At 43.5% G+C, this 18892-nt stretch overlaps 1 protein-coding gene across 3 annotated transcripts; it reads left to right on the top strand.

Moving 5' to 3' along the window:
- The first annotated feature begins 392 nt into the window (after positions 1–392).
- smad10a (SMAD family member 10a) lies at positions 393–18515 on the top strand. 3 transcript variants are annotated; one of them, XM_065947968.1, is made up of 13 exons: positions 393–877; positions 4042–4117; positions 6850–7090; positions 8577–8751; positions 8843–8866; positions 9050–9259; positions 9386–9637; positions 9720–9821; positions 9994–10047; positions 10736–10919; positions 11049–11217; positions 11423–11561; positions 12165–18515. In XM_065947968.1, exons 1-13 carry the CDS (start codon positions 874–876, stop codon positions 12374–12376), a joined length of 1842 nt encoding a protein of 613 aa, XP_065804040.1. In that variant the 5' UTR covers positions 393–873; the 3' UTR covers positions 12377–18515. The 3 variants fall into 3 exon arrangements, with proteins under 3 accessions (XP_065804040.1, XP_065804039.1, XP_020509523.2); XM_065947967.1 differs by having other exon boundaries at positions 402–877; positions 9047–9259; positions 9723–9821; XM_020653867.3 differs by having other exon boundaries at positions 402–877; positions 9047–9259.
- Positions 18516–18892: the final 377 nt, after the last annotated feature.

Here is an 18892-nt window from a genome sequence, read left to right as displayed (position 1 = left end):
TCCCAATATTACCACCCTGCATGATTTAATTAACAAAGGAACAGTTTCAGGTATTTTCAGATGCTTTGAAATAAATGTGAAGTTTCTTTTGTAAATTTGATTGTCATCACACATAGGCTAGTTTTGATTACAAGATCTAAAATGTGTTTTTTTTTCTACTTTTACAATTAAAATAATTTAATTTTAACTCGTTTTAATTCACTATAAAGAGGATTTACAACTAAGAAAGAAACGAGAGAAAGAAACACGGAGTTAGATATGTTACAAGAGTCGAGTGTTGCTCAAATAACAGTTCGTGTGTGTGTGTGTGTGTGTGTGTGTGTGTGTGTGTGTGTGTGTGTTGGAGAGAGAGAGGGGGGGGCGCGCTAATCTCAGCGGCGCCACCTTAAAAAAACAGTCTCGCGAACCTGTCAATCAAGACGAACCAGACAGACCCTGGCTAGCGGCCCTGCTGTGAGAACCGCCCTCTTATTGGCTGAGCGTCGGTAGACACTGTGAGACCCCGCCTCTCATTGGCTGCAGCCTGGCGAGACACCAACGCGCACGACGTCTCCCCCTCTATTGTTATTGTGGCGTGCGCGCGAGAACGAACGGACAGGATGCACGAGGAGACAGTGAGGCTGATAAAACGTTAAAAAAAAAAACAAAAAAAACCCAAAACAACACAACACAGAGAAAACATCAAGCTACGTGAACGTTAGCGTGCTGCATCGGAGACGTTCACAGCTAACGTTAGCATCTGCGGTGAATTCAGGTCTTGGTTAAAAAAAACGTAAAAACGAGCTCCTGTCTTTTGAGCACACAACGTTACGGATCTGTCTGCAACACTTGAGACGATCTTTCAGCGCAAGTTCCCCCTCTCCTCTCCGGCTGATGTGTAAGTACGAACTGTTTATCTCTTCCAGCTCTACAGGCAGACTAAATAACGAGGAAAAACACGAGGAAACACACATGAAACCACATAAAACACACTGCTGTCTTCTGGATTTACCCCCAGAATCCACCCTGTGTCTGTTTTAACACCCCCCTTTTTTTAGCTTCCTGCTTCATTTAGACGTGTAACACTTGAAGTAGTCTTATACATTTTCGTTTAAAAAACAATTTGATGTTGTATTTTATGAGGTGGTCCTTGAACACGTTGAGACAGCAGACTCGGTGACGCATGTTAACCCATACCGTGATGTCAGCGAAGTGAACGTATGGGTTGTTTAAGGTAACAGCAGCATTCAGCTCTCATTTTATACCTGAGAAATCACTCTGACTGAAGTTTAAATTGTGAGGAAGCGCTGCCTTGAGGGTGTGTATTATGTGGTTGTAGACACCAGGAGCCTGAAGGTATGATGAGGATAATGATGATGAACAGTATGTTTAGACAGGGACATATGAAGGTGGGGTGTGTGTGTGGGGGGGTTTTGATTGGATGTATGCAGCAACAGTTACCTGTGACTGTCAGATTAAAGGCAGCTTGTTAGAATAGAATAGAGTAGAATAGAAAACTATCATTGGCATTATAAGATTGTATAACGAAATTAGAAAGTGCATAAACACAGATGCGTCCAGCTGCAAAAAAAAATACAACAACTTGCTCTCAATAATGTATATTACACAGTAAGAAAAGTAACTTGCCACAAGTAAAAAAAAAAAAACGTATATATTTCTATATTGCACATGCAGAAAAGTATATATTGCACAGGTAGAGAAGGTACAGGACAGGTAGGAAATATTTATTGTACATATTGCACATTAGGAAATTATATTGCTAAGGAATGTGTTGCACAATTGATTTTGGTTTTGCACAAGAAGAAGTAAAGGAGGAGTAGAAGAGGAGGGATGATGCACTTGTGTGTGTGTGTGTGTGTGTGTGTGTGTGTGTGTGTGTGTGATGGAGTTGGGGGAGGTGGGGTCAGTCCATGTTGGAGTGCAGTACGTAATGTATTAGTTATTGTACTTTAAGAAATAATACCATTGCTACAGGAAATTTGCCGTGTGCTTTAGCGTAGCAAAAAAAAAAAAAAATCTCACTGTGCGATATTTGTGGTTAAAAAGGTAGTTTTTAAAATATTTATTAGCGATGTACCGATTTGGGAAAATCAGGGCTGATGCCGATACCGATGTTGGAAATAATAATTTAGCCGATTCCCATACCGACGTTTGTTTCAGGACTTCTTTTTGTGTAGGACTCCCACAATGCCGACATTTTCTCTCATGTTCGAACATGAAAACAAGTCCGAGTTTATCCAACAGGTGACTTCATCGACCCAATAAAAACCTCTTCTCTGAATCTGTACTTATGTGTACTAGATGCCATCATTAAATTGATTTGGCACAACTAACAAACATACATAGGCTACTGAAAACAATAAGCATAATGTTTAAATGTGCAAATACAATCGGTTAAACATCAGTATCGGCCATTATGTTAAATGTGACTTTGTGACCCTCCACAAGCGTCGTGGTTGGCCAAACATCCAACCAGTCTCTAAATAAACGCCGGCTACTTTATTCCAAAGTTGATTCAGATAAAAGAAAGCTTGACCACCAAGTGGTTACCCGCTTTCCCCCGTTCTTTTGAGAAGCACTCGCCCCCGCTAAAGTCATCACAATCATCAGAGAGATGTCGGTCCGTCTGTTTCAACCCACCCGCCCCCCCCAATGAAGTTAGTGTGATTAAACAGCACTGTAAGTTCCCTTGCATTTTCATATCCATGCAGACTCCTCAAAGAATAAATATATTGGTTAATAACGTTGTTATATAAGCCACTCTAAAAGTAATGCCTGAATTGTCCACCCTCTTAAACTGGTTCTCGATTTGTTTCATTAATCTGACATCGATCAGGCTCGTAAGTCAAACGACAAATCAGAGCTTTCCGTGTTTGTGTGTGTTTAGTTTTAAAATGAAACCTCCAAACAGACGGTTTATAAAGGTGTTCGAATCAGCTCCACCTTTAGAAACTCTGAGGGGTTTGATGTCTTTCTCCTCTTTTTCTAGAGTGTCTTATTTTCTTGTTTTGATCTATCGTCGTTCCCGGTGTGTGGAGAATCTTTCATGCACGTGTCGTGTTTTGGACTTTTCTTAGAAGACAGTGAAGGGGCCCCGATGAATCTGCAAAGATCGCCATAATGGCCGTTCTGCGGTGCTGCTTTTCGTATTGACTGAGCAAAGTAAAGCCCCCTAACCCAGCACTCGCATGAAGCGAGAAGAAAAACGCTGCATGTCCGTCCTGTCTCGGCGACAACAGTCTGTTGACAACGCTCTCTCCTCGTTGAAAACAATTGGAAAAAAGACGCTGGTGGACACGGGGCCTAAAGCGGTTTAAATACACACACTCCTGAAGATTTCTAGAGAACTCCTGAAGATTTCGAGAAGACTTCAGACAGCCCGCCCCCGCCTCTCAGCCATGACGTAAACAAACACACCCAAGATGGCAGAGGAGACACAGAGTCTGACACTTTAATGACAGTATTTTTGCCTTTGTGACAAAGTTATGTGTAGTTGGAGGTTTTCACAGTTCAAACCACAGAGGGGAGGAGAACAACGCCGGTGAGCAGAAAACAAAATGAAGCGGTTTCACGACCTGCATTGTGCGCTGGTCGTTCATTCACACGTCGGCTCAGCCCCGACATCGTGCTGTCATTTTACAAAGGAGGGCTAGCAGAAAAAAGTTCCTGGTAAAGTTGAGGTGAAAAATTCAACTCACGCCGAAGATTTTGGAAAACTTTTAGGATCTTTGTGCACGTGTGAAAAGGACTTTAGTGTGACCCAGGGAGCCACAGAGGCTACAGTTACCGAAAAATATTTTGAAATGATGCTTAATTTTTAAGACGCCTGTAAGTCAGAGAAATCTATAACGACATGAACTGTTACTCAGCACATGCACCGCCGCTTTAGATGTTTAACGTAGAAAATCACCAAGTCAGCTGCTTTGATTTGACTTAATTACGAGATGTCAAGTTTGTTCTCACCTCCCGTAATGTCTAACATTTGTCGGATTTGCCCAATATGTTGGTATCCACTAATCCCCGGTCTCCCCGCTCTTACAGGGACGGATTCAGAGCTGGGCCATCATGATGCCGGTGAACTTTCTGGTCACTCATTGGCTGACCAACTTAACACCAGGTAATACACACAAAGCAAACATATTAAATGAGAGAAATACAGAGTGTGTTTACTCCTCTTTATGTGACTATAGCCGTTTTCACATATGCACTCCGGATAATATCTAGATATTTACAGGAGATTCTCCCGACCTAGCCGTTCACATATGCTCCTCACGGCGGGGGACTATCCCTGTCAGAGGGGGAGGGGGAGGGGGGGCCTATTGGCTCGAGTTGAAATCTCCGGAGTATATGCTGCCGCGTTCAGACATCAGCTCACTCGGACTTTCTGCGGAAATAATACTCAGAGTCTGGCAGGAGAAACTCCGGGTAAAGACAGAGCGCAAAAATGCGGGTGTTTGCGTTCACACGAAAGTCCCTCCAGGTAACCAAATCTCCAGAGTTTTTCAGGAGATTTCTGTATGTGTGAAAAGGGTTTATGATTCTCAGAGGAATTAGAACAACTTTGACCAATCAGTAAGATGTGTAGAAAGTGAAATGATAAAGTGACCTTACTATATGATCAGACATTAAGGAAACATGCTCTGTTGAAGTGCTGGCTTCTCTGACAACAATGCAGCAGCCAGTATGTCCTCCTTCTAACTTTAGATTCTGCTCCTGAATGCTCTGGATTTGTTTGGACCAGAGAAGGTCGGCGGTTTAAAGGCACCCCCCACATGGCTGTTTTGGACGCCCCTCGGTTTGCCAGATATGAGAGCAGTTATCAGGTCAAACCAACAGGTGTTGCAGCGATGGAAGCGGGCAAGAGAAGTGGTTCAGATAGAAGTGATTGTACCCGACCTAAAAAGCCTCTGCATGTTTCTAATAAGCTCCACGAGCAGAAACGTGCTCAAACTAGGATCAATATTGGAGATGCTTTTGAAAAATGGAGCGAGGTTAGAACTTACATGTTTTCATTTCCAATCTGGCAAGCATGAAATCAAATCTGCACTTTGGATTTGAATTGTGTCTCGAGTGAGATGATCTAACATCTGATTGGCTGGTCTGGTTTCTGGATAAGATGAGCCATGAGGCTGCTGTCCAGTCTAAACTGCCGTCTGGTTATTTAGCTGCAGCACAGATGAAATACCCTTTATGATGTATAACGTCATTTATAGATCTATTATATTATATTATCCATGATAAGCCCGTTTAACATCCAGTTCACTGAACAAAGGCAGAATCTCAAGGTTGGTCTGTTGTTTGAATCTCGCTGTGCTGCTTTGTTGTCTTATGAAAACTGGCTTCCTTGTTGAAAGGTCAGCGTGGCAGGAACCTCCACATGGAATAAATCAGAGTTATTCTTGGCTGCATTTTTAAAGGCTTTATGACATGTTCTTCAATGCAGATATGATGCAAATTGTCCTAAACACACAGGTGATGTTGATCCTACAGATCTTAAGGTGTAGTTTGTGTGTTATTTGTGAGAGTGTTTCTCTCTCTCCTCGGGGCTTTGATGCTAACAGAAAATGATGATGTCTGCTCGATTTATTTAAGACACACAGTTTGTAACTCTTAGTTTTGAGAGGAGGAGCAAACATTGTGCAAATATAATTGACAAGAGAAGACAATAATCAAAATGAACCTGCATCACATGTTTTACACAGTTTGTTTTTCCTGTGATGTTTCAGCGTAAAAAAAATCAAACTGCACTTTGGATTTGAATTGTGTCTCGAGTGAGATGATCTAACATCTGATTGGCTGGTCTGGTTTCTGGATAATAATAATCAAAATAAACCTGCATCACATATTTTACACAGTTTGCTTTTCCTGTGCTGTTCCAGCGTTCTGCAGCAGCTTTATTCTGTGGAATCTTTTCTGATGGAAATGTTTGCAGCATTTTGAGAGAAACGTTTCGAGCCACTCTAGCCCCTCTGCTCTTGTCATCCATCGTACTTCCATTTCTCAGATCCTAATAATATTTTTAATAGCCAACAGGGTTTGAGGGGCGCCGGTAGCCTTGTGGTTAATGCGTGCACCACATGCATGGAAGTTGTAGTCCTCCAAGCCAGCAGCCCGTGTTCTAATCTTTTCCTGCATGTCATTACCCTCTTTCTCTCTCGCCCTGATTTCTGACTCTATCAGCGTACATTTCTAAAAAAGCACAAAAATAAACCTTAAAAAAAAAGGAAATATCTGTCACCCGCTATTTCCACATGCTCCATGCACACTGCGGTCCGTCAGCGCCAGGCACCATGCCGCCGTTCGCTGCCACTCCAGTCACTGATTGCGTTTCAACAGCAAACGCTGCGCCCCGTCTCTGGAGCGTGCCAGCAGCGCCACTACGCTCTGCTCCGTTTTAAATACGCTGCGGGTCTATTTTTTATAGACTACGCTGCAGGCACGCGTCAAGCGGGACAGAATATGACAACTCGGACAGGAAGTCAGAAAACGAAACACACGTCAGGTAAATTTCAAAATAAAACACAATATACGTACTCACGATCCTATTTTTCAACACTTTATCAACATTACGTCAAACGCGGCACCGAATGACCAACAAATCATCCTCAGAAAGACAGAGCAACATGTTGTAGTTCTCCTGTGAAGTGTGTACAGGTTGCTCATGGTTGCGCTCACGTTCCAGAAAGTAGGGCAGGGCGCGCTGTCTGAAGGGGCCAAACCGTGGCACTGACAGAACGTGGCGAGCATGGACTATGTGGACATTGGGGGTCAGGATGTGAAATCCACACCCTGTCAGGTATTTACTAGTTTACATGTGTTTCCTAACGGTCCTCTCTCTGGTGTCTGCAGCATCATGTCGGTGAATCCTCCCAGCAGCAACGACGCCTGCCTCAGCATCGTCCACAGCCTCATGTGTCACCGGCAGGGCGGGGAGAACGAGGGCTTCGCCAAGCGGGCGATCGAGAGCCTGGTGAAGAAGCTGAAGGAGAAAAAGGACGAGCTGGACTCGCTCATCACCGCCATCACCACCAACGGCGTCCACCCGAGCAAGTGTGTGACGATTCAGAGGACGCTGGACGGACGCCTGCAGGTCATTTTACCTCCATCAGTCAACAAATAGAAATCTTCTAAGTCTACTTTATCCTTCAGCTTTAAGATGTAAACAGTTTTTTCAGATTTGACTTAAACGTCACGGCAACATGGCCGCCGAGGCACGGGGGTACGGCTTTACAGAACTAGCCAGTTATCTCATATTGGTAATGTTTGAAATGACTGCTCAGGCTAACAGCCTGTCTTAACAGCACGCGACGCGAGCGTCAGCGACAAAATCAGCCTGATTATATTGTTTCCAGTTGGAGTGTCCTAACTGCCCGTGAGTGGTGCAGTGTGACACAGAATCCAACAAAGCGCTCTGTGGATGGATAAATCGACTGAAGAGACAGCGGCACCGTTTTTCCCCCGACGCCCCGTTTCTATCTTCCTCTCTGTCGCTTGCATAGAGAGACGAGGAATGAGGAAGGAGGGGGCTCTACACGGCACTGACACTCGCTTTTCTCACTCAGTGCAGCTTGTCCACTTGTTGTACAAAGTGGAGATAACGATGCATTAATAATATCAACATCCATGACTGAAATGACCTTTGACTTGTGTCGACAACACCCGAGAAAACTTTTTTTCCTGCTCACCGTGAGCTGGTTATTGACGATCCTTTGAGTGTTGTGCTGCTCCTCAATACAAAGCACCACACTTCAGTTTGTCCACCTTCAACACAAAAGCTCTAGATGTTAGGGGTGGGAATCACCAGAGTCCCCACAATACCATATTATCGACACGATGCGATTCTATTGCAACAATTTAGCAAAATACTGCGATTTGCAAAACAATATATTGCGATTTAACTTTTTGAACTGCATATTATGTCCACTACACTAAACTAAATCAAGAACCGTTTTGTCAAATAAGAAAACATCCTCAGTCTGTTCATCTCACTTCTTCACATCTTTTTATTTGTATTTCAGTCTAATTGAACTTGAACATGAATTTTTAACAATACAACTTGTTCAAAATGAATCGTGCAAAATTTAAAAAGGCATATCTAAAATATCATATTAAAAATATCGATACTTGGCTGCCATGAGACGAGATAATATCGCCACACAAAATATCTTAATACTATACTGTATCGATGTTTTACCCCACCTCTACTAGATGTCATAATGTTTGCGAGGGGAAACTGAAAGACAAAGAGAGAGCGAGCGCGTCGCAGAGTGAACATCCCTGCAGATATTCTTCAGATTGAGATGTAACGTTAGGCTGTATCGTTATCGTGTCATCGTTGTCTCATGTTTAGCAGCTTGACGGGATGCAGAAATTCATCTAACCCAAGAAAACTAAAATGTGTTGGGATACATTGATGCACAGATTTAGTGCAAATATAACTGTATGACTTTTGAATGTGTTAATTAAAAAGTATTTTTGTAATGAAAAATATGTCTCATAGAAGCTCTTGTTATCGGGAGCTGTCAGTTATTGTGCTGAAGAACGACTTGTTCTGATGTTGTTCTCTCTCCCCTCAGGTGGCGGGCAGGAAAGGCTTCCCTCACGTGATTTACGCACGTCTGTGGCGGTGGCCCGACCTCCACAAAAATGAACTCAAGCACGTGAAGTTCTGCCAGTACGCCTTCGACCTGAAGTACGACAACGTGTGTGTGAACCCCTACCACTATGAGAGGGTGGTGTCACCAGGCATCGGTACGTCCCGATCATCCCGATCAGTATCGTTACTGACGCTTCATTCGCTGAGCGACTTTTCATTTTGTGCTCTTTGTGTCTCCTCTGACAGTCGGTCTCAGCCTTCAGAACACAGGTGAGTTCTCCTCTTCAGCAGCGCTCCGTCGTTTAAAGGATAAGGTACCACTGCATGCCCTGGTTCCTGTAATCGCTGTCAAGAAAGCTGCACAAGTCAAATACCGCTGTAAACAATTAGATACAAAACTCCTAGAGGGAGCTGAGTGTGTGAACGTAACTCCTCCTCCTCCTCCTTCAGCAGCTCCAGTCGGGCTCATCAAAGAGGAGTACATCCATGACTGTATACAGATGGACCTCCCGCCCGGCATGCCTCTGTCAGAGCACCAAGCCGCCATGAAGTTGCCCCCCCAGGACCACTACGGCCAGCCCCTGCCCCCGCCACAGCTGCCCTCTGAGCCCCACGGACCCCCGCCCATCAGCAGATACACCAACCTGCCTGTCTCACCCAAAGGTCAGTGCTGCGATATCTTTGAATTTTACTTCATCAGACAAAAGTCAGGAAGTTCAAGCCTAAACTGATGTGCCCCTGTGACCCCCCCATTCCCCACCACCCCCCAACCCCTTCCCTCGGTGTCAGGCTCTGGACCCATGATGCCTCTCCAGGGGGGTCACAGTGATGGCCGCCTCCAAACTGCGTCTCCACAGGCTCAAGTCATGACCCCGACACCTCGATCTCCGACCCCGACCCAGCCATCCCCTCACCAGCAGGCTGCACAGCAACAGTCGCAGCCCCCCCACCAACAACAACCCCCCCACCCTCCTCCTCACCCCCACGGGCAGAACGGGTACAGCAGCAATAAGCACTCTCAGAGCCAGGCGGCCTTCCACAGTGAGTCCATGCAGACACTGAGTGATTATACACACATTATCATTTATTAGATAGAATATAACTGAATCCTCTGTTTCTCCAGCAGTGTGGACAGGCAGCAGCACAGCCTCCTACACTCCCATAGGACCCCAGCAGAACGGACGAGCTCACCAACAGCCGCCCCTCCATCACCAAAACCACCACTGTAAGAAATATTTGTTGCAGTCCTGTGGTTGGAATGAAATAATTCAGATGAATTTACGACGTCAGAGTGTCAACATGATCAAATTAGAAGAGCGTCATCGAGGGAAACCCAAAAACCACAAACTCTCTTCTGAAGTCATTTTAAAATAATCCTCTCACACTTCCTCTTTCAGGGTCTCAGCATCACAGCTCCACCTCCTTCCCTCCTTCTGTGTCCAATCATCCAGGTAACACACGACTACACTGTCACACCTGATCTTACCTGAACTCTGCATGTTCATTTCACTGTTTGGAGTCACTTGTACCCTGATGAAAGGATAAGTGCTCAGTGAAGACACCCCTATATCCTACTGATAAGTTACATTACCTACCCGAAGGCCTTTAGTTGCCATCGCAACCAACACAGGGTTGACTATATGTCTTAAATCGACCTGTTGCTCACCATTGCTCAAGAATTTTTGAGTTTATGACTCATGTGCTTCTAGGAACGGATTTAAAATGTTTTTTTTTTTTTTTGTCATTTGAGTGAAATTTAACCTGGATTTTCAGAGAGGGATTGTACATTCATATTGATCCTGCAACGGGTGTAACATCAGTGTCCCAGTCTGTGACTTCACATTGCATTACGGTGTTGAAAAAAGCCCGCCTTGTAGAGAAACAGCTGGAGCTCCACACACACACACACACACACACACACACACACACACACACACACACACACACACACACACACAGTCAGACGTGAACACACACACACATACACACACACAGCACTGCTCTGCTGATCCCATCTCGCCTCGGTAAAGACTGTGTTACTACTGACACAAAACCTGTAAACAAGCTTTGGTCTGCAGTAGATCCGAGTTTTTATTTAGCCGTCAGCCGCTCACACAGTTTGTGGTGTCTTCTCTGCAGGTCCAGAGTTCTGGTGCTCCATCTCGTACTTCGAGATGGACGTTCAGGTTGGCGAGATGTTTAAGGTTCCCTCCAGCTGTCCCGTGGTGACTGTGGACGGGTACGTCGACCCGTCAGGAGGCGACCGCTTCTGCCTCGGCCAGCTGAGCAACGTCCACCGCACTGACGCCAGCGAGAGAGCCAGGTGTGTGAGGAAAAGACCCCTCCAACAACTCATTCATTTATTCATTCACGCAGCTGACGTACGCTCTTGTTTTTGGTCGTTTTGAGGAACCGGAAATCTGTTCCTGATGCTTCTTCTGTTGTGTTACAGGTTGCACATCGGTAAAGGCGTGCAGCTGGAGTGTCGCGGTGAGGGCGACGTGTGGATGCGTTGTATGAGCGACCACGCCGTGTTTGTTCAGAGTTACTACCTCGACAGGGAGGCGGGCCGAGCGCCAGGTGACGCTGTTCACAAGATCTACCCCGGCGCATACATCAAGGTCTGAATCCAGATCCTAAATCACTGACGATCTGTTTGTATTCTCTGTAACCGCTGTGTTTATGTGAGGACACCGTCCAAACCTAACAAGTCACACTGAATGAGTGATGCTCAGCTGCACAGAGGTAGCCCTCAATGTGACCCTTCTGTCCAGCTGTTAGCATGCAGCTGTTGAATAAAGCGATTGCTGTGTGTGTGTCTGTCAGGTGTTCGACCTGCGACAGTGTCACAGACAGATGCAGCAGCAGGCGGCGACCGCTCAGGCTGCAGCAGCTGCTCAGGCGGCCGCTGTAGCAGGAAACATCCCCGGTCCAGGCAGCGTCGGAGGCATCGCTCCTGCAGTCAGTAAGTGCCTTTCACATTTTGTTCTTATGTCAAAGATTAAAACATGTACGGGTGAATACAGAGGAAGGTTCAAAGCAGAGTGTGATGTTTCCTGTGCATGACTCCGACTGTTGTTAGACACACACACACTGACAAGCGGGGTTGCAGCCCCTAAAAGAATCTTTTTCATTTGTCTCATTTTGTGAAATAAATCGTGAGGGGATTGTATCGTGAGTTGAGTGAATCGTTACATCCTTACTGCTGATGGGTTGTGTTATGGCACAACGGCGCGTTTCATTCTGTCGCTTTAGTTTTCCGTGTTTATAACCAAAGCCGACAGAGGGTTGTGAACTTTAATACTTGCACTGCAGACAAAAAAATCAGAACACTTCCAATCCCCAAATCTAGTTTTACTAGTCTCTAATGCAAGAACCCGTAAAAATAGATTAGCCACGCCCTAAATCCTCCCCTGATGTATCGACTAGTTGACTCTAAATTGGACCATAATTTAGAAATTGAGCATCATACTGTATCGTAGAAGACTTGAAAGTAGAGATTAAGATCGTACACTCTTAAGGAAAATATAAATCCTACTATCATTCTGGCTCTCTCGCGTTCCGTCAGGTCTGTCTGCAGCAGCGGGGATCGGCGTGGACGACCTGCGGCGGCTCTGCATCCTGCGGCTCAGCTTTGTGAAGGGCTGGGGACCTGACTACCCCCGGCAGAGCATCAAACACACCCCCTGCTGGGTGGAGGTCCACCTGCACCGCGCTCTGCAGCTTCTGGATGAGGTGCTGCACACGATGCCTTTAGCCGACCCGGGGCCTGCTAATTGAGGACCAAGATCACGTTCAGAACCCCCGATCTGGATCCTCTGAATGTGCACACAGACACACATTTTAGCTTCAGGCCAAATAGAATGAAAAAAAAAACAAACAAAGAAAAATCAATCAAAAACACACCGAGATCCTGCTCGTAACAATCAATGCACACACATGCACACACACACACTGTAACCAAAACGTCTGCAGACGCGCAGACATAAGAGTGCTGATGTCTTTGGGACATTTTCTTTCGCTTTACAATCCAAACTCAAACAGAAGGGAGTCACGTCCCTGAAGGTTAAACTTTGGAGTTTGAGTTCTGACCAATCGAAAGACGTTTGTATGCACTGTAGAAATCCAGGGATGTGTTTCAGAAATCCAGTTCCTCTGTATGCAATCTGGATTCCCCTCTAATCGCTCTGCACATTCACTCATGAAAAACACACACACATGTAAAAAAAAGAAAAAAAGAAATCATGCACGATTAAAACACTCCAGACAGATAACTGCTTACCTCTGAATCATGCTGTCAGTAACTCTCCTTATCAGCAGCAGAACTGATGTAGAAGTTTGGATTATTATGGAAACCAGTGTAACGTCATCTCTGTGCTCGTACTGTGCTCTTCACTGTTATTGCTCTAACTGTTAGCTTCGATAGCTGGTTAGCCCTCCTATTACGCTTAGCTCAAGCGATATTATTTTTGTACCAAAAAGACCAAAAAGCCAAACAAAAAACAAACATTTAGCTTTAAAGTGGTGTTGTTGTTCTCTGTGATGAAGCAGTGCTACCCTGTGTGTAACCAAACGGTTGGTGTGAATCACCAAAACCAGAATACCTCATAACTACAGTGCAAAGTCACAGTTCAGTTTTTACCGCCTGAAAGCGCACACATACATCATCACTGACAGGTCGATGTGTGAGGATCTGAACATGAACGCCCTCTGATAGTATCCTGACTCCAACACTTCATTATGTTCAGCTTCTTATTAGTTTGGCGCCCTGATATCATGTGAACAAGAGGCCCAATTATCACATTTTTAAACCTGATTCTTTTATTTAAGATGTACATTACAAAAAGGTACAAACCTTTTATGAATCTCTGCCGTAGTTTTCTTCAGCCTGCAGAAGTGAATCAGGCTGTAGCTGCTGCAACATAATCCTGAAGGATCAAAGTGCATCCTCTAACATTTCTTGTTTGTGTCCCTGACGGACTCAGATTGTTATTCTCAGTATCTGACAACATTACAGAAAAGAGACTGACCTTTTTGTTTCAGGATTAAAGGATTTTTAAATTTAATTAAATTTTTTTAAAACCAGGCCCAGCTGATATATCATGCCAGACTCCATTGATAAAAACAATAATGCTACCTTTCAGAATATGTTCTCCCCGTGCATGTGTGGGTTCTCTCCGGGTACTCCAGCTTCCTCCCACAGTCCTAAGCCATGCTCGTTAGGTTAACTGGTGACTCTAACTTGCCCGTAGGTGTGAATGTGAGTGTGTCTGGTTGTCTCGCTTTTGCTGCATTCATGTGCTCCTCTGATGGTCCAAGTTTCCGAGTTGGGAAGTCGTTCTTCTTAGAATCAGAATCAGAATCGGGGTTTATTGCCAAGTACATTTACACATACAAGGAATTTGACTTGGTGTATTGGTGCTAAACAATTAACAAGGAAATTATTTCTGACTTCAGTTTGCTCTTGTGACTTCAATTCGGCAAAGTCGGAATGTTGTAAGCAACAAAAAGCGTTGATGCTATGAAGAAGACTGTTACAAGTTATATTTCAGCAAAAATACCTTTACCTATTTTTTTTCCGAGTTTCCGATTTGTTGCTCCGACTTGAGCAGGCGTTCATGTGCATTTTACAATGCAGAAACTCTTTTTTTCGATGTGTCCAACGCCACATGAATGCACCATATATGGTATGTCAGCCCTGTGATTGACAGGCCATCAGTTCAGGGTGTAACCCCGCCTCCTGCCCAATTACAGCTGGAGTCAGCTCAAGCCCCCCGTGACCCTGAACGGGAAAAGCGGTATAGATAATGGACGGATGGATGGAATATGGGAGTTGCTTTTCTACCACTAAAACGGATTTACTACTTTATTGTCACAAGTCACATTACAGCAGTGAACAATGGAGGCAGCAGGAGACGAGTAACTCCTGTGTTCTGTGAGGTGAAGTTACTGTTTTTAATCAATGGAGTCCGGTGTCTTTGAAATGTGATGGATCAACTGTTTGTGTTTTTTTTTTTTTTTTTAAATCTTCCTTGTTAACAAAAAGGTCGTTCTCTGCTGTCAGACTCTAAACATCTAAAGATGAAGATAAATCAAAGAATGAATTAACGTGGAAATACAAAGAAAATATTCTCTTACTAAAAGCAGAGCAAACAGACCTGTGCTCCACTGGGAGTATTTCATCAACATCCAGCCGAGGGTCAAAGGTCAAACTGGTGTCTGTGTTTGGAGTCGGGATGTTACGGTGCGGCTCTGTCAGTCCACACGCGTCCTCAGCTGCTTTTTACAAAGATCATTCACGTATGCATTTTAGTGATATTTGTGCCTTTTGTTGTCAACAGTAGATGCACCAACACTGGATCGTGCGACAGACGGACACGCTTTGTGTTTGTTCACCTGAAGATTCATGTCGTGATTGTCGATGGTTTTCTGTGTTCCCCTCAGGTATCCGTGCAGCTCATTGAAGATGATCACAGTCGTGGTTTAGAGACATAGAGAATTATTAACAAGCACTCACTATACCTGAGTCGAATTATTTATTGCCTTAGTCTTTGTGAGTGTAAAATATGAACGAGTACGCTTGGCACTATTTTAATCTACGCATGGACGACACTAATAGATGTCATATTTATCTGTTTGCTCGGCCCGCAATCAGGGAGGTCGTCATTCCAATCACAAGCATCACCTTCATCATCATCTTCATCTGACCCCTCTACAGTCACTAACACCTCCTCCATGACGGCTCCTGTTTGCTGCCGCTGTCTGTGCTTCACTTCAAATATAAAAACACAAAACAATCAACCGTCTAAAGAACGAGTCCATTTCAGTTTTATTTTCAGCTCCAACGCTTGATCAGAAATTGAATTGAAAGAAGTTTGAACTATGGTAGTCACAACACCAGAGTATCAAACGTACATATATATGAAGGATCGATACCTGATTCATCACCACGGCAACGAAAAGAGAGGTCCTATGGTGCGTTCCATTTTACCTCAAACCTCGGATCTCGAGGCTCGGAGCGACGTCACTCCCGAGTTAACCGCGTTCCAGTCGGAAAAGCAACATGGACGCCTCCAGGAGAAGCTTTGTTTTGTTAGCTAATACCTGACGACTGAAGTTGTTTCGAATTTGCAAGTCGGACTTCAGGGTGGCGACGTATCAGACCGGCAACTCGGAATTTCCGACTTCCGAGATTAAATGGAACGCACCGCTAGGTAGACAGTGTACAGTCTAAGTACATAAATAATTAAAAACGCTTACGGCCACGCTACCCTAAACACGCTCGATCTCGTCCGATCTCGGGAGCTGAGCCGGGTCGGGCCTGGTTAGTACTTGAAAGGGAGAGCGGCTGGTAACCAGGTGTTGTAAGCTTTGGTGGCTCTGGTAGCATAGTGGTTAGTGTGTGCGCCCCCATGTACAGACAGAGTCTACAGTCCTTCAAGCGGGCGGCCTGGGTTCAAATCCAACCTGAGGCTACCTTCCCGCATGTCAATCCCTAACGCTCTCTCTCTCTGATATATGACTCTATCCACTCTTATCTTTAAATGAAAGGTATAAAAATCCCCCAAATAAATATACAAAATAAACACAAAGACGTTCAAATGTTAATATTTAATTGATCATTATATTCCCAAGTGTCTTCTCCGATTCTTTTACACGTTTTTTATGGCACTCCTGTGACTCCAGATGTTGATCTTTGACGGTTCTTCATAACTGTCCACGTTTGTTTCCTAATAATCAGAGTTTATTTGGTACTAATTCAAAGGGAAAGTCTTTATTTAAACTCAGAGTCTCATTCGTTATTTTTGGACTGTTAGAGAATCGCTCGTCCATGTTGGACCGTCACGTTGAGCCGAACTCAAATAACAGCAAAAAAAAAAGATGATAATTAATGATATTAATTCAAAGTGTATTAACAGATTTATTTTTGTTGCTCGCTGTTTGACCGACATGACGTCGTCCTTCTTTAAGTTATTAAGAAGCTGCAGACTCGTTTAATACAGAACCCTCATTTTTTTAATCAGACCCCCGCTTTAATTCTACGAGTTCACAGTGTTTGATGAAGCTGCTGATTCTTTAAAGGAAGAATGTGTGACAGCAGAAATCAAGTCTATCCTGTGTAAATGTGTCTCTGAGTCATGACTGTCTACAATGAGAGAGAAGCTCGAGTCCCGCTGGCTGTGTTGTTGTCAGAGCTGTGTTTACATGGACGGGACTAGAGAGAAGAAGAAGAACATACTCACTGCTTATTTGGATGTTAGTAAGAGTTTTTAGACCACCTTCATTCTGTGTCAGTTTACATGCAATGTGAAGCTACGAGCTAACTAAAGAGCGCTAACATTAGCATGCTAACACAGCAATGCAGACCACAGGTGAATGAAGCTCGAAATGAGGATAATTTAGTCCACCGCTTGCGTTAAACTCCTTCTTGTGAACGTGAGTGGAGGGGGGCTGGAGGTGTGTCTCTGCAGGAGAGCGGAGGCTTCAGTATGGAGGAGGTGTCGGCTAACAGCAGTTTGTTTTGGTTTCATGCTGGTGCTCAAGGGCGACATCTACTGGATCAAAAAGTCGCACATTCTTCCTTTAAAAGAATATATAGATATACATATATTCTTTTGGTCCAGCTTTGCTCAGAGGTTGGCTTCCACACATTTACGGTTTATTAACTCGACTGGTTGTCCCGTCTGTGCTTTTGAGAGTGAGAATAAAGTAGTCTGTGTATCACTATGAGAACACTTTGTAATAAACACACTACAAAAAGATGGAAATACTTCGACTGATCACTGAAACCTGCTGGCGTTGGATAAATGCACACGGACAAACGGGTCCGCATCGAGTGACGGAGCTGCTGCTGCTGCTTCATGACGTGCGTCAGGTCTTCACATGGTCCAAACAAAGAACAATGTGTGTTCTGTGAATGTTAAAGACACTTGATAATACGTGAAGGAGGTCGTCCACACTCAGTGGTTCCCATGAATTAAGTGATGACATTAAAATGATCCAAAAGAAGTCTGACAGAGCAGTTAGAACTCATCTGAACTCTTAACTTTTATCTGAAAAATCCCCTAAAATGACGAAAGAAATACCTAAAATGAATTCTTTTTTTTTTTTAAATCAACATAGCTTACATACATCCAGACATTTTATTTGACTCCATCTTCCCATTATATTGAAATTCTGGAATTTTTGTCGTTATCGTATTTATCTTTAATGAGACAAATACGTCGAGATCTTGAAAAAAAAAAACACATTTTACTCGTAATCAGCGGGGACGACTGAATAAAATAAAATGTATGGATGCACAGTTCTTAAAATGTCCTACTTAATTCGATTATGTTCTGTTTGTACCTAAAACTCTGAACTAAATGTGCAGATTTTCATTTTTAAACACCAAAGAAATTATTTGAGGGCCTTTATTTAGCCCCGCCATTGTGGTTATCGTTGTTACATCCTTGGTAACAATGAATAAACTCCCACAATAACGTTTACTGGGAGTTCATTCAGTCATGTTCGATGTATTCTAATAAATACAGAGAACGAATCTGCGGTAGAGGCACAACTTTGAGTAAAACAAAAAGTTTGGGTCGAACGTCGAAATTATTCCCAGAGCAGAATAAAGCAGAATCATATCATCACATATTAAAAAAAAACAATAATTGTCTGTTTTCAGTGTTCATTCTGTTCACTTTCACAGAGAAGATCACAAACACGATCATTTCATTCATAAAAACCTTCGAAAAGCTTTTCCTGCCGCATCAGCTATACTGGAATCAAGTACTAAAGACTTTCATTTGCTACGTTAGAATATTGTTCTTTTTATTTTGTAGTTATTTTTTTGTAAAGATGTGCTGCCTCTTGTAATGCTGACTGTACAATTAAAAAAAAAAAAAGAAATAAACCAATAACACTCATATTTATACCAACTGTTCGTGTAGTTTTACTTTGGCAAGTGAGATGACATCTTGTGCGCACAACATAATTAGATACATAATTGTGTTTGTTGATATTTCATGTTATATTTGCACATAGATAACACTTGTGTGTGTGTAAGCATTGTATAATACACAATAATTATTCTGATTACAAGATTATTATTTTCTGTGCATATGATATTAACTTGTGCACACAACATAAACATACATATGTTTTCATTTTCCTTTTCTGGACTTCAGGGGCTCCGTATATTTCAGAGATTTTGCTTGTTTCCTTTATTTGCGTAAGCTCCAGTCCGCCAGTATGTTTAAAAACTTTAGAATTGCATTTCCATAAAAAGAGACGGTTGTTATCTGTGGTTTA

The sequence above is a fragment of the Labrus bergylta genome, chromosome 19 (assembly GCF_963930695.1).
Source record: "Labrus bergylta chromosome 19, fLabBer1.1, whole genome shotgun sequence".
NCBI lineage: Eukaryota > Metazoa > Chordata > Actinopteri > Labriformes > Labridae > Labrus > Labrus bergylta.
This window is presented reverse-complemented; position numbering and strand designations above follow the sequence as displayed.

Excerpts from the sequence above, each read along its gene's own strand:
- smad10a (XM_020653867.3), top strand. Across the intron at positions 7,091-8,576 it reads CGCTGGACGGACGCCTGCAG|GTGGCGGGCAGGAAAGGCTT; the intron begins GTCATTTTACCT and ends CTCTCCCCTCAG. Across the intron at positions 10,920-11,048 it reads GACGCCAGCGAGAGAGCCAG|GTTGCACATCGGTAAAGGCG; the intron begins GTGTGTGAGGAA and ends GTTGTGTTACAG.